The 13,160-nt window shown below is 38.6% G+C and overlaps 2 protein-coding genes across 10 annotated transcripts in view; one reads left to right on the top strand and one right to left on the bottom strand.

Annotated features, from left to right (window-relative positions):
* Sls (sallimus) overlaps positions 1–13,160 on the bottom strand; it is a 77,937-nt gene that overhangs the window by 50,431 nt on the left and 14,346 nt on the right. For 7 of the 9 annotated variants that reach the window (XM_077409422.1, XM_077409426.1, XM_077409424.1 and 4 more), the window contains exons 27-39: positions 12,859–13,110; positions 10,069–12,770; positions 8,925–9,927; positions 8,384–8,782; positions 7,772–8,291; positions 7,325–7,496; positions 7,012–7,198; positions 4,942–5,281; positions 4,117–4,840; positions 3,651–3,989; positions 3,392–3,548; positions 3,108–3,274; positions 2,883–3,012 (exon numbers count right to left, since the gene is read on the bottom strand). In XM_077409422.1, coding sequence (XP_077265548.1) covers positions 2,883–3,012; positions 3,108–3,274; positions 3,392–3,548; positions 3,651–3,989; positions 4,117–4,840; positions 4,942–5,281; positions 7,012–7,198; positions 7,325–7,496; positions 7,772–8,291; positions 8,384–8,782; positions 8,925–9,927; positions 10,069–12,770; positions 12,859–13,110 — 7,092 coding nt within the window. Of the gene's footprint in view, positions 1–26; positions 566–2,882; positions 3,013–3,107; positions 3,275–3,391; positions 3,549–3,650; positions 3,990–4,116; positions 4,841–4,941; positions 5,282–7,011; positions 7,199–7,324; positions 7,497–7,771; positions 8,292–8,383; positions 8,783–8,924; positions 9,928–10,068; positions 12,771–12,858; positions 13,111–13,160 lie in introns of those variants that run through there. The other 2 variants (XM_077409429.1, XM_077409425.1) reach the window with 2 other exon arrangements.
* LOC143899268 (uncharacterized) overlaps positions 1–13,160 on the top strand; it is a 72,046-nt gene that overhangs the window by 350 nt on the left and 58,536 nt on the right. The gene's annotated exons all lie outside the window — the stretch shown is intronic.

Consider the following 13,160-nt stretch of genomic DNA (forward strand, 5'->3'; position numbering starts at 1 on the left):
CAAGTTGTAATAATTAGAAGTAGAAATTGTGTTTTCTGAAATATATTTGTTCAATTCGATATCTGAATCTCCTAACAACTTAGCGCTGGCCACAAGGAACGAATATTAAAAACTATTTATGTTGAGAAAATATATATACATACATATAACGTAAATTTGTCACGAATAACAAAATCTTAGTGATACATGTAATACGCTCGAATATTTATAGTTTAAAGATTTTGGAGGCATATCTATGTGCACGGTGATGCATTTTGAGATACAAATTATGTATAACAAACTGTAAAATGGACTTGCATTTTCTTAAATTTATTAAGTAATAATAGAAAGTAAAAGCGTTTTTAAAATATAAAGTACATTAATAACAGATTATACATCAGCTTTAAATAGTTGCTGTAAGCAAGAACGCGAACGACTTGACGTGGTCGGTGAATCTTTGCGGAGTTCTGAACCAGCGGACAAATATAGCTAGGTAATGTAATACACATCACGTGCTCAAAAATAGCCTAAGAAAAGGGCCCGGTGTGCACACGGCACTGCAACTGCTTTTTGCTCGGAACATGTTCTGCACATTAGAAACGGTCAATGTAAATTATCATATATTATATATATATATGTATATATGTATATATTATAATATTTAAATGATAATTTATACACTGACATATATATTTGTGTGTGTGTGTGTGTGTGTGTGTGTGTGTGTGTGTGCGCGCGCGCGCGTGCGTGCGCGCGCGCGCGCGTGTACAGTTGCGAGCTTATTATATTTTTATACAAACATCGTGTTTACTTATTACGCAAATGTGCTGAAACACTAATTAAACCCCAATTATGCTTATATAGTATTTAATCAAGAAAATATTAGAAAAATTTGAAATTTTTATTTTTATCGTGGAACTTTTCTGTCAATATAAACTATTTAACCCTTGTTAAATACATATTGTGTATTTTCTCTCTCGCACGCGACACACCTCAAAAAAAGAGAGAGAGAGAGAGAGAGAGAGAGAGAGAGAGAGAGAGAGAGAGTTTAACGAAAGAACATTTTCTGTTACAAAATCTTCCTTCCTTTAATGATAGGCATTTTTTACTTTAACATTCTTTTTCATTAAAAAAGCATCGAATGCAAAAATTTAGATAATTTACGCATAGCGCGGAATTTGTAAAAATATATTTCATTAATAATTATATAAATTTTACATACGTTTTACATTATATTGGACCGGAATCTACCATCGCCTCAAAGATTCTTTTATCGAGGTTTATGTTAAAATTATCATTTACGATAAAAATTAATGACATATTAATAATTCAAATAATTGAGACGATGGTTGTCAAAACGGCAACAAACGAGACTTGGAAGTACTTAGAACATTCGGTTTTATTGCGACTTTCATTGTACAATAAATAATTGATTAGTAAGGACGTTAGATGATATTTTTATGTGCGTATATATATATGTATGCTATTATAAATTTTTTGATAAATAAATATATACATATACATATATATATATATATGTATATGTATGTATATAAAATTGTAAAGTGTGAGCATACATATATAGTGAGAAAATTGTGTAATGTGTGTAGGTAAATATATATATATATATATATATATTTTTTTTTTACGGTATATATTTTTTTATAATAAACATCAAAACTATACAGCGAACGAGTAAACGAGTTACGTACGTACTTAACGCAGTCGCATCGCTATTCTTCTTTTTTATCCATTATTATGTTATTGCAGATTAATATCGCGCAAAAAATTCCACATTTTTGATGCTATTACCTATTTACAAAGTTCGTAGAGTATTCTTTGCGAAAAGACTGCGGATATTACATTGTCCTGAGATGCAAATATAAATATTGATGGCACAGGTGGAATAACAACATTCTATCATTCGTCTATTCTATGCTGATCTTTAAAAAATGCTTCACACTTCTTTTTCGATCGATTTCATTACAAATTTTATTACAAATTTTATTACAAATTTCAACTCTTATTTTAATTTTGCAGCACCTTAATTTCGGCATCATTTTTGCGATCTTTATATACTTGATATGTCTTGAGATATTTTTTTCACGCAAAGTTTGCAATTTTATAATGCAGCCTCTCAACAACCTATTATTATTAATTACTCCTCGTTTCACTCGCTCAGCTATTCGCAAAATATAAGTTAGTACAAACTCCCCGGGCGCGCACGATATTTTTTATTAGAGATTTGTTTGAGATGGAAGTTGAGAAATCTAGCAAGACAGGTCGGTATGTTACGTTATTTCAAGGAAAGCAACAGTAAAGCACAAAAGTAAAAATACGAGTGGCTATTTACGGATTGCGAATCGCGCTGCGCGGAGACGGCTCTACTTGAGACGATGTAAAGACGTTAGTCGCAATGAACACGTTAGACGGAAATTGGTGTATACATTAGCAATGGTCAATTATGTATTGGAAGAATTCTTAAGTTCAATGATCACTCCACATCAACATCAGTTTTATATCCGTTTTGCTGTATTATTGCTATTGAAGAACAAAAAACTAATTTGTTCGAAAACTATAATAATCTGTAATTCTTTCATCAAGATGTTACGCGTATGCGGATATCCAAAGATAGAGAGTTACGTGATAATTGAAATTTAATCAATATGTAAAACATATATACTATAGGCAGTATAGACTAAAAGAGTTAATATTACCTTTTCCAAGATTTAATAGACTTACATTAATCCACTAATATTATTGACTTGTTATTGTTAATTAATTTTTCATGCCACTGTCTCGAGTATACGTTCGTCCCCGGCAATTCTCGGAAATGTATATAATATAAGAACAATCGCGTGTCGTGTTAGCAATCGAATCTATATCTTTGATTCAGTTCTTACTTTTGACGATGAGTTTGGCGGACGTTTCTACGGTACCGGCTGAAGTTGTAGCGCGACAAGTGAAGATGCCAGTATCCTCCTCGTAGGTGGTTGCTATCAGTAGCACCGCATTGTTGCCTTCGTGAATCATCTGAAAAAACGATACGCCATGTCTTCCCTGAGTATCACGTCTAAACATGAGATCCCTTTCGATGTTTCACGGGAGAACAATAGCGAGATATTTACCTGGAAGTCTGGTGATTGTGGGATCAAGGCACCCTCTCGATACCACTGAATCGTTGGTTTAGACTTTGCCGGACTCACTTGAGTTTTAAATTGAGCTGGCTGTCCTTCTACCACTATCTGATCCTTCAAAGGTGTCAATTTTGGCAGAACATCAGCTGTGTCGGGCGCTAATTGGGAGTGGAGAAAAGTAGCGCGTTAATTTTATGTGGTACGTTGATAGAAGGACATTTAAAAAGAAAGAAATTGGAAAATTTCTATTCTCTTTTTTTCTTTTTGTGTCTTACCGAGAACTCTTAGATTGGCAGACGTCGTGATCTCACCAGCGGGGTTTTTACCGATGCATTTATAAACACCTTCGTCTTCGGGAAAGGCTTCAGAAATCTTCAGAGTACAGAAATCACCTTCTTTTTGCATTTGAAAGTACCTTGATGGTTTGATGACCTATGCAAAACACGATAAGCATTCGCGATAAGCATTTGAGTGAAATTATCAAAAAAATTTTATTAGCGTTCAAGTATTAGATATTATTGTAGCGCTCGATACCTTATCAGCTTTCTTCCATTGTATAGTAGGAACAGGTTTTCCTGTGATCCTACAGGCGAAAGCGACGGAAGTTCCTTCCTTAATGGTTTGATCCCTTAATGGCTCTAGAACAGTTGGTGCTTTTTCTACTGTTGGCGTTGTAGGTTTCGCGACTTTTGTTGGAGATTGAGGTCCGCGAACAGTGCATTCCGCTTCGCAACGTGCCTCTCCGGCACTGTTAATCGCAACACATTCGTATTTGCCAGTGTCCTCTGGTACTGTTTCCAGGATCAAAAGTGTATAAATATTATCTTCTTCCAAAGTCTTGTAACGGATATCCGCTGTTATCTTTTTGCCGTTCTACAATAAAAAAAAAGGTATTCACAAATTTAAATTAATTTAAATTTCTTATACTATGCGCGCGTAAAATCACCAACCGAATCGGCAAACTCATAGTACGTATACATATCTCACGTGAGTGTTTTACCTTGAGCCAATAAACATCCAGAGGTTTATTGCCGGTAATTTTGGCATCGAATCTGGCGAGTTGTCCAGTAGCAACAGAAACAGATTGGATCGTGGATAAGAAACTGGGTGGTACCGCGCCACCTCGTCCAGGCTGCCTTCTGCGTTCCTCTACGACTAAATTGGCGCTACATTTGGCTTTTCCTCCTCTATTCTCAGCGATTACGGAAAAGACACCAGAATCTTCCATAAAAACTTGTCTGATAATTAACACCGATTTGGTGCCGAAGGTATAAATTTGAAGGTCGGCTGAGTTTTGTATAGGAAAATCTTCGCGGTACCATTTGATGGTCGGTAGTGGATCGCCATCGAATTCAACCTCAAATTTGGCCTGTTCCTGCTCAAATGCTCTACAAGGTTGAATCTTCTTCGTGAAAACAGGCGGTTTGGCAGGTTTGACTTGACCTTGCACCATGCGTTCTTGCGTCTTCGCTTTGTGTTCTACTTCTGTAGTCTCTGTTGCAGTAATTTTTCTCGTTATTTCTACGTCACCCTTAACTTCCTTTTGTGTTTGTTTTTGTTTAGCAACGTGAACTTCGCGACCATGAACTGTGGATTCGGACGGTTCCGGAGGATATTTTTCTGTGGCTTTAACTCGTTCTGTGTCTATATCCACCTCGGTAACAAACGGTTTTTTCACATATTTCGGAGGTGGTTGTATCGGTTCTTGCTGAGGTTGCTCCTCTCTAGTAACGAGAAATTAGCAATTAGGAATAATTACCACCAAAGAATTACTATTCGTATATACGTCGGTAATATTATCAAATATTTATTGTAATATACTTACAAGCTTTCTTCATACTTTTGGGCCATTCCTTTTGCTAAGGAATGTGCGACAACTTTGTCGCCGGGAATAGCGAACTGATGCGAAGCTTCTCTTAATCTGGTCTCTTTAAGCATTTGTTCTTCTTCGAGATTCATCAGTTTATTGTAATAACTTTCCTTCTTTTTGCTCTTGACGGATTTCTGCCACTCGGTCTCAGGCTCTTTGATAACTTTAGTACCAAGATGTTCTGTGGCAATTTCGATTCCTTGAGAAACGCTTTGATGACGTTCGTCGAATACACGCTCCAACTCTGTGTCTTGCCGCTCGGACTGATATTGTGTTAGCCCATAATCGTACCACGCTAAAGAAACAACACATGATATCTATGTGTCCTCGTGCATCTCGTAAATTTCGCGCAAAGAAGAACGCGTGCGGACATTTTGATTTACAGTTCAATCTCGACAGCGAATACAGCTTCAGTGAGGCATTTTTGCAATTTATCAGCGAAAATGTATTTTCATACATTTTTGCTTAAAAACAAATGTAATGGATTATTGTTTGCGTTATAATTTATTACAAGATCGAATTTAAATACCTCGTTAAAGCAATGTTGTGCGTTTCTCTCAAGAAACAAGTATATCTAACTGAAAACCACGATATTTATGACACAGTACGTGAACGACGATGCAACACATATCGACGACACCTAGATAATAGATAATAGAAATCGAGCTGGATATGGAAATTTCGAATAGTTAACACATTTCTGAAATTGTTTGCTTTATCATATTATCGAAAACACTGTTAGACTTAGATCATTTGTTTCTTATGAACGTGCTTGCCTTCGTGTTATGAGAAGGGTTTCTTTTCGAGTTTAAAAGAAAGAGAAATAAATCTGCTGAACTGCGAAGTTTTTCCGTCTGATTAACTAAGTAATTATATATAATCCGTCGAACTTTGCACTTTTTTGACGAATTAATTTTAACATACAATCGCTCGCTACTTTTTGTGCGAGACATCAAAGGATAGGTAATACGGGGAACGCATAAGAGTATAAAAAGAGAAAAAGAAAAGAAAAACAGAAAAACAGAAAAGATACAAGAAAAACAACAAATTAAACACATGATAGGGATTAGGATCAAATCATATTGATTGCGCAATATTGAGAGATACGGAAATCTGCTCGATATTTGCACTTTCTAGACATCTAGATGTAAATTATTTTAATATAGTAAGAAGGTATTATATGATGCCTATAAAATGCAGTGAATAAAAACAAATATTAAATAAATAAATTAAATATAGATTGAAAGATAAGTATAAATATATAAATATAAGTGAAATAAATTGAGATTTTAGGTGAAATAACTTACAATAATGAGCAATAAACCCGTGTTCTCCAGCGCAACAATATATGATCGTATTTATGAAAAAAAATATTAATAAAATATAAAACAATACTAACGTTCTTCCGACAATTATATTTTCCATACCTGAATATCGATGTGAGAGATACGATACCTTTGATCTAAGACGATATCGCTCAAATTATTCCGTCGATATTTCCAACCATGATGAAGAAGAAGGAGAAGCAGAAGAAGCTGTTGGATTTCAGGTGATTTTCGTGGCTTGGTTGTGCCAAATGTGGAGAGCGGGAAGGAAGGAATCATTTATGTTCGAATGGTCTAGAGTGTTTTCTGTATTCGAATAGAATGCATGTGTCGTATCGATATATATTATGTACTGTGTTTCGGTTGCTCGATACTTTCTCCAATCTACGTTCGCCTCTCGCGAATCGTTATTGGAGGCTTACAACCGCTTTTTCTTTCTCATTTTCACGTGTGATATATCTGTATCGTTGTAACCCGTTCAACGTTTTATACCGCGCGTGAATTCTTCGTATAGTACTTTTCAAAAAATTTGCAGCGAGTTATCAATTAATTAATTAAATGTACATTTTTCATCTTTATTTTTTATCCCTTTTATATACAATATCTAAGTGCTCTATATAAAAGAGTATACCTTATTTTATTGTGAGGCACGAAGATTTCACGAGCGTACATGTGTATAATAGTTGGAGCGAAAACTTACGTCTTGGTGAATTTTTCAATACACCACGGTAGTCGTCGCTTCGCTGCTTGACCGTTAGAGTCGTTTCCGTGTGTGCTTCGCCAACGGAGCTCCTTGCAATCACTTCCACCTTACCATGATCGTATTGTCTGGTCTTTGGTATATCCAAATGATACATGCCGTCGTATGTTAGTTTATAGCGGGATCCCTGCGAGAAAAAAAGAAAAGGAAGATATATAAGTTTAATACAATCACATATATTACCTATATAGTATATTTCCGTGCGAGACGTCGACATCATTTAACGTATCTGAAGTAGTATTTTGAAACTTACATTAACTACCGTATGTCCATTGATTACCCACATAACTCGAGGCCTTGGGTGTCCAGTGACTCGACAACAGAATCTAGACCAATCACCTTCTTCGACCGTTACCGGTTCTGGTTTGCTCACGAAAACAGGCGCCGAGCGTACTTTTTCTTCTTCACCTTCCTCTTCGGGTACACTATAAATAATTGCGAGTAATTTTTTAAATAATACACATTGCCATTTCGCATTGCCACGGCGCGGCGCGACGATCTCTCGCTACAATGAACAAAAATAAATCTATCATGCGGAAAATGATCTTTTTCCTTCTCTTGGAAACAAATAATGTTTCAAAGTATGTACACGTACATATATACATATAAGCTGAAAAATTATTGCTACGTTTTATTAGTTTTATTATTTGAAGAAATTGTTTTTATCGTACACAAATGAAACGCAAAAATAATATCTTACATTTGCCATGCTGCTTCCATTTCTCTAATTTTCTCGATGCTCTTCATGCCTTTTGGAAGTTGAGACTCGTAGATAATTCCTGGTTTTCCCGCAGTTTTGATTATAGCTCTAGTCTCGTCCATTCCATAAAGATTCGTAGCTCGACATAGATACTCGCCGCTATCTTCTGGATAGACCCAACCAAAGTTCATAGCTACATAGCCAAAGTCATAAATAGGCGTAAATCGATTTTTATGGGGCAATGGTTTCCCGTTAAAGAACCATTCGACTTTCATATTTGGATCACCCACGGGCGCCAATTGGCATTCGAACTTGGTACTATTCATTTCAATAAGATCGGTCTGATCTTGAATCTGCGTGACGAAACGAGGTGGTTGCTTCTTATCCGCATCATATAGATCGTCTTCAGTTAAATGAATTTCCGAAGTATACTTTTTAATTGTCGCTTCCATTTGCATCAAGGCCTCGGATTTTTTCATACCTTTTGGTACTTGATTTTGCAGAATGATGCTCGGTAATTCTGTGAAAGAAACATTTATTTGATCAATCGGCTTTGACACAGCTATTGTAATTTGGCTTGAAGAATGCCTGGTAAAAGATCTCATAACATACTCTTGCAAGATACGGCAGCTCGAGTGTTATCTTCTCCAAGGTCGTTGATGGCTTTGCAAACGTATTCACCAGAATCCTCGGGATAGACATATAAAATGTCCATCGACACAAATCCCATATCGTAAACCGTTCTATACCTGTGCCCAGCAGGTATCAATTTACCATTTCTGTACCACTCGATGCGTAGATTCGGATCCTCTTTAGGCTCTACACGGCATTCGAATCTGACCGGTTCACCTTCGTCGACAGTTGTTGATTGGATTTGCGTGATGAAACGAGGCGGTTGTCGCGGTGCTTCTTCCGCGGGAGCTTGAGAGACCGGTCCTCGCTCCAGCTCTTTTAGCTTTTCGCCGCTCATTCCCATTGGCAATTGAGAGTCAAAGTCTATCGTTTTCTTAGCTGAGAGAGAGAGAGAGAGAAGGGAACAGGACAGAAAGAAATAGGAGAATATTTTACATTATAATTTTATATTATAATATAGCGATTTTTATGTAAAAGTGTATATCTTTTTACGCTCGAAATATTAAATTGTACAACTTACATTTGCAAGTAATGGTGGCCTTGGTCGTAGCAGTGCCCCACTTGTTAGTAGCTCTGCAGACGTATTCGCCGCTGTCTCGTGCATACGTGTACGACATATCCAATGATATAAATCCAAAATCGTTAATTTGATGAACACGAGAGCCTGTCGCGAAGGGTCGTCCATTGTGGAACCAATCGATACGCATAGTAGGATCACCCACAGGCTCGACTCTACAATCGAAGTGACTCGGTCCAGCTTCCTCGACTTCGATATCTTTAAGTTCGACAATAAATCTCGGTGGATTCGGCGTTTCTTCCTCCGCCAAGATCTCGTCTTTCTTATATAGGGACTCTTCCAATTTCTGAATACTTTCTGTACCGGTTTTAAAATTACTCGGTAATTGAGGCTCCAGGATTATACCTTGACGCCCGCGAATTTGAAGCTTGCACGATACTGTGGCTTCGCCATGACGATTTGTGGCTTTACAGGTATATAAGCCGGAATCGCGTTGATAGCAATTTGCAACTTCTAAAATGACGAAACCAAAGTCATGAATCGTCTTGACTCTACTACCAGCGAGAAGAGGCTTGCCGTTGTGGAACCATTCGACTCTCATGCTGGAATCGTTAATCGGCTGTAGCCGGCATTCGAAGTGAGCAAGAGAGTTTTCGGCCAGAGTTAAGTCGGAAGGAGTCGTGATAAATTCTGGCGGTCTACCAGTGTCATCCTCGGGACTGATCTGACCCGAAACTGCCCCAAGACCTTCCAACTCAGCGATTTTATCAATCGTACTCTCCATACCTTTGGGTAACTGAGATTCCAAAATAATACTACGTTTGCCTGTACACTTCATCGTGCAGGTCGTCACTGCCTCGCCGTAATCATTTGTCGCTCTACAACTATATTCGCCAGAGTCTTCAGGGTAGATAGGAGAGATTTCTAAAATGGCAAAACCAAAATCGCAAAAAGTCCGGAAGCGAGATCCTGTTCGCAATGGTTTACCATTCCAAAACCACTCGACCTGTGTGTCAAAAAAGAACAATATGTAATGCCCGATGTAAAACGTACATGCAATCTACATCCATCTACATACATATTATATATACATATATATATATATATATATATATATATATATATATATGAAATTCTAAAAACTTACCTTTAATTTTGGATCGTCCGTAGGAATTACTCGTGCCTCGAAATGCGCGCTTTCTCCCTCTCGTAAACCATCAATGTTACTTAAAGGTACAGTGAACATTGGAGCCTTGCCACGTTCTTCTACAATCTTTTTGTCTTTCGTACGTATCATCGAGTCTTCGAGATTTTGGATTTTCTCTAGGCCGCCTTCCATGCCCTTAGGAAGTTGCGATTCCAAAACGAGATTAGCTTTGGAGAAACATTTGAGTGTTGCTCTTGTAGAATCTTCGCCATACTTGTTAACGGCCCTACATTCGTAAATTCCGGAATTCTCTTCGTAACAATAGAGGATGTCCAAGATAACAATACCAAAGTCATGGAAGGTGCGGAATCGATGGCCGTGAGGAAGTTTCTTGCTATTGTAATACCACTCGACTTTCAAGTCAGGATCAGTCACCGGGGTCAGTCTGGCCTCGAAATGTGCGGACTGCCCTTCTACCAGCTTCGTAATGTCAGCGATCTGCGTAATGAATTTCGGTGGTTCAGCGACGGGAGCCGTAGGTATAGTTACTTGCTCTCCGGTATAACTTTCGAGCTCTCGAATTCTAGCGAGCGAGTCCGGCTGCAGAGAATCTAAGTAAACTCCGCTCTTGCCGAAGCACTTGATCGTGGCTTTTGTATAATCTTCACCGTATTTATTGCTAGCTTTGCAAACGTATTCTCCGCTGTCGTGAGACATCACCCCGGCAATATCCATAACTACGAAGCCAAAATCAGAGACCATCTTGAAACGTGACGAGTGCCGTAGAGGCTTTCCATTGTGGAACCACTCGACTTTCATATGAGGATCACCCACTGGGATCAGAGTACACTCAAAGTGAGCCGATTGACCATCCTTTAAACCCTCCAAGGATTGAATCTGCGTAGTGAATTTAGGTTTCTGTCCCTTGGACTTGTCGATGCATTCTAGTTGCACGCTAATTTCTGCTTTACCCCATTTGTTGGTGGCTCTACAAGTATAAGTACCCGAATCTTCTATTTTAGTGCCGAGAACCTCGAGGACAACCATGCCGAAAGCGTAAACGGTTCTCGTGCGGTGACTAGCTTCTAAAGATTTGCCGTTATAGAACCATTCAACCACCATAGTTTGATCACCGGTAGGGATGAGAGATGCTTCGAAGTGAGCGATCTCTCCTTCCGACAGATTGGTCAAATTCTCAAATTGCGATGTAAACATCGGTGGTTGACCTTCTTCGTCTCCTAGGGGAACTCCTTCTTGCCGTTTCAAAGATTCCTCCAGATCTTGGATCGCTTCGAGACCTTCCTTGCCTTTCGGATGCTGCGACTTTTCAATGATATTTTCTTTTGTGGAACAATAAATCGTCGTCGAAGTAAAAGCTTCGCCCGCTTTGTTATAGGCCTTGCAAGTGTAAATACCAGAGTCACGCTCGTAAACGTCCGTCAAGTCCAAAGTGACAAATCCAAAATCGCTAGTCATTTTGAAACGTGAACCATGTTCTAAAGGTTTCCCATTGAAATACCAATCGATCCTTAAATTCGGATCATCCTTTGGCTCGACTTGTCCCTCTAGATGTAACGGTTCGGACTCTCCTAGTTTAAACTCAGGCCCAAGAGGCACCGTCCAGATCGGTTTAGGATATTCATGCTCAGGAGCTTCTTCCGGTTTCTTGTATTTCGATAGGTAAGCATCTTCGGCTTCTTTTACTTTCTCAAGTCCGATTTCTCCTTGTGGATGTTGCGTTTGAAGATAGATATTTTGCTTGCTGGTGCATTTCAAGGTACCAGATGTCTGTGCACTTCCTTTTGAATTTGTGGCTCTAACGGTAATCACGCCAGAATCTTCTTTGTAAGCGTGAGTCAAGTCCAGAGCCACGTAGCCAAAATCATAGGTGCTCTTAAATCTCGCACCGGTCGGCAAAGGTTTGTTGTTCAAGAACCATTCAATCTTCATAGTCGGATCTTTCGACGGTTCTACATTGCATTCAAAGTGAGCGTTATCACCTTCGATGCATTCCACGTTATTTAAATGAGTAATGAAAACCGGTTCTTCATAAGTAGGTTCCGGTTGCTCGGTAGAGATTATCTGAGGCTGCTCCAAAGCATCGATTTTCGGCAGAGCGTCAGGATGCAAGGTATCTCCCAATAACCAGTGACGATCGGCAATTTTCAAACTACAAGTTGACACGGCTTCTCCCAAAAGATTAGTTGCTTTGCATGTGTAAATTGCCGAATCGTCGGGTCTTAGCCCGTTGATCGACAACGTTACCAGACCGAAATCAAACGTACTACGAAGCCTCGTCCCAGTCTGGAGTGACACACCATTCTTGAACCATTCCACTCTTAAATTCGGATCCGCCCGCGGCTCCACTTGAGCTTCCAAATAGACACGTTGACCCTCTATCAGCTTGTCGAAGCTTTCGAGATGCTTGGTGAAAACTGGTGCTTGCTGCGGCGTTGTGTCGACAAACATTTCCGGCACTTTATTCATTTCGGCTTCCTTCAATTGAATTTTCTGCCACGCGTCCGTTTGTATGCTGTCGGAACTGATAGCTGAACGTGCTTTTACTTTCAGGGAAATTGACGATATCGCCTCTCCTGCATTGTTAATCGCTTTGCAAGTATATACTCCAGAGTCTTCGGGAATAACTTTTAGAATATCTAACGTTACGTATCCGAAATCGTGACTTACATGGAAACGTGAACCTATAAATATCGATACACAATGACTTTGTTAATGTCAAATATTTACTGCGATACTAATAATCATTTATTAGAAAAAAAGCTATCTTACCCATTTTTAATTCGACTCCGTTCATATACCATTCGAATCTTAAACTCGCGTCGCCGACAGGAACGACTCTGCATTCGTATCTAGCCATTTGTCCTTCCCAAAGTTCAGTTGGCCCAGTTAGCAACTGCGTGAAAATTGGTTTATCAAAAATCTTTTCTGGCTCCTCGGGTCGTCCAGCTTCCTTGGCTTCCAGCTGAGCGATTCTACGTTGCGCCTCCGGATGCTGAGTATCTAACTGTATGCTCGCCTTAGCTGTACGTATTAATGTGAATAATAATTTATTAAACAGATTATATATCAAT

This window comes from Temnothorax americanus, unplaced genomic scaffold, assembly GCF_048541705.1.
Source record: "Temnothorax americanus isolate GAGA-0224 unplaced genomic scaffold, ASM4854170v1 Scaffold26, whole genome shotgun sequence".
Lineage (NCBI taxonomy): Eukaryota > Metazoa > Arthropoda > Insecta > Hymenoptera > Formicidae > Temnothorax > Temnothorax americanus.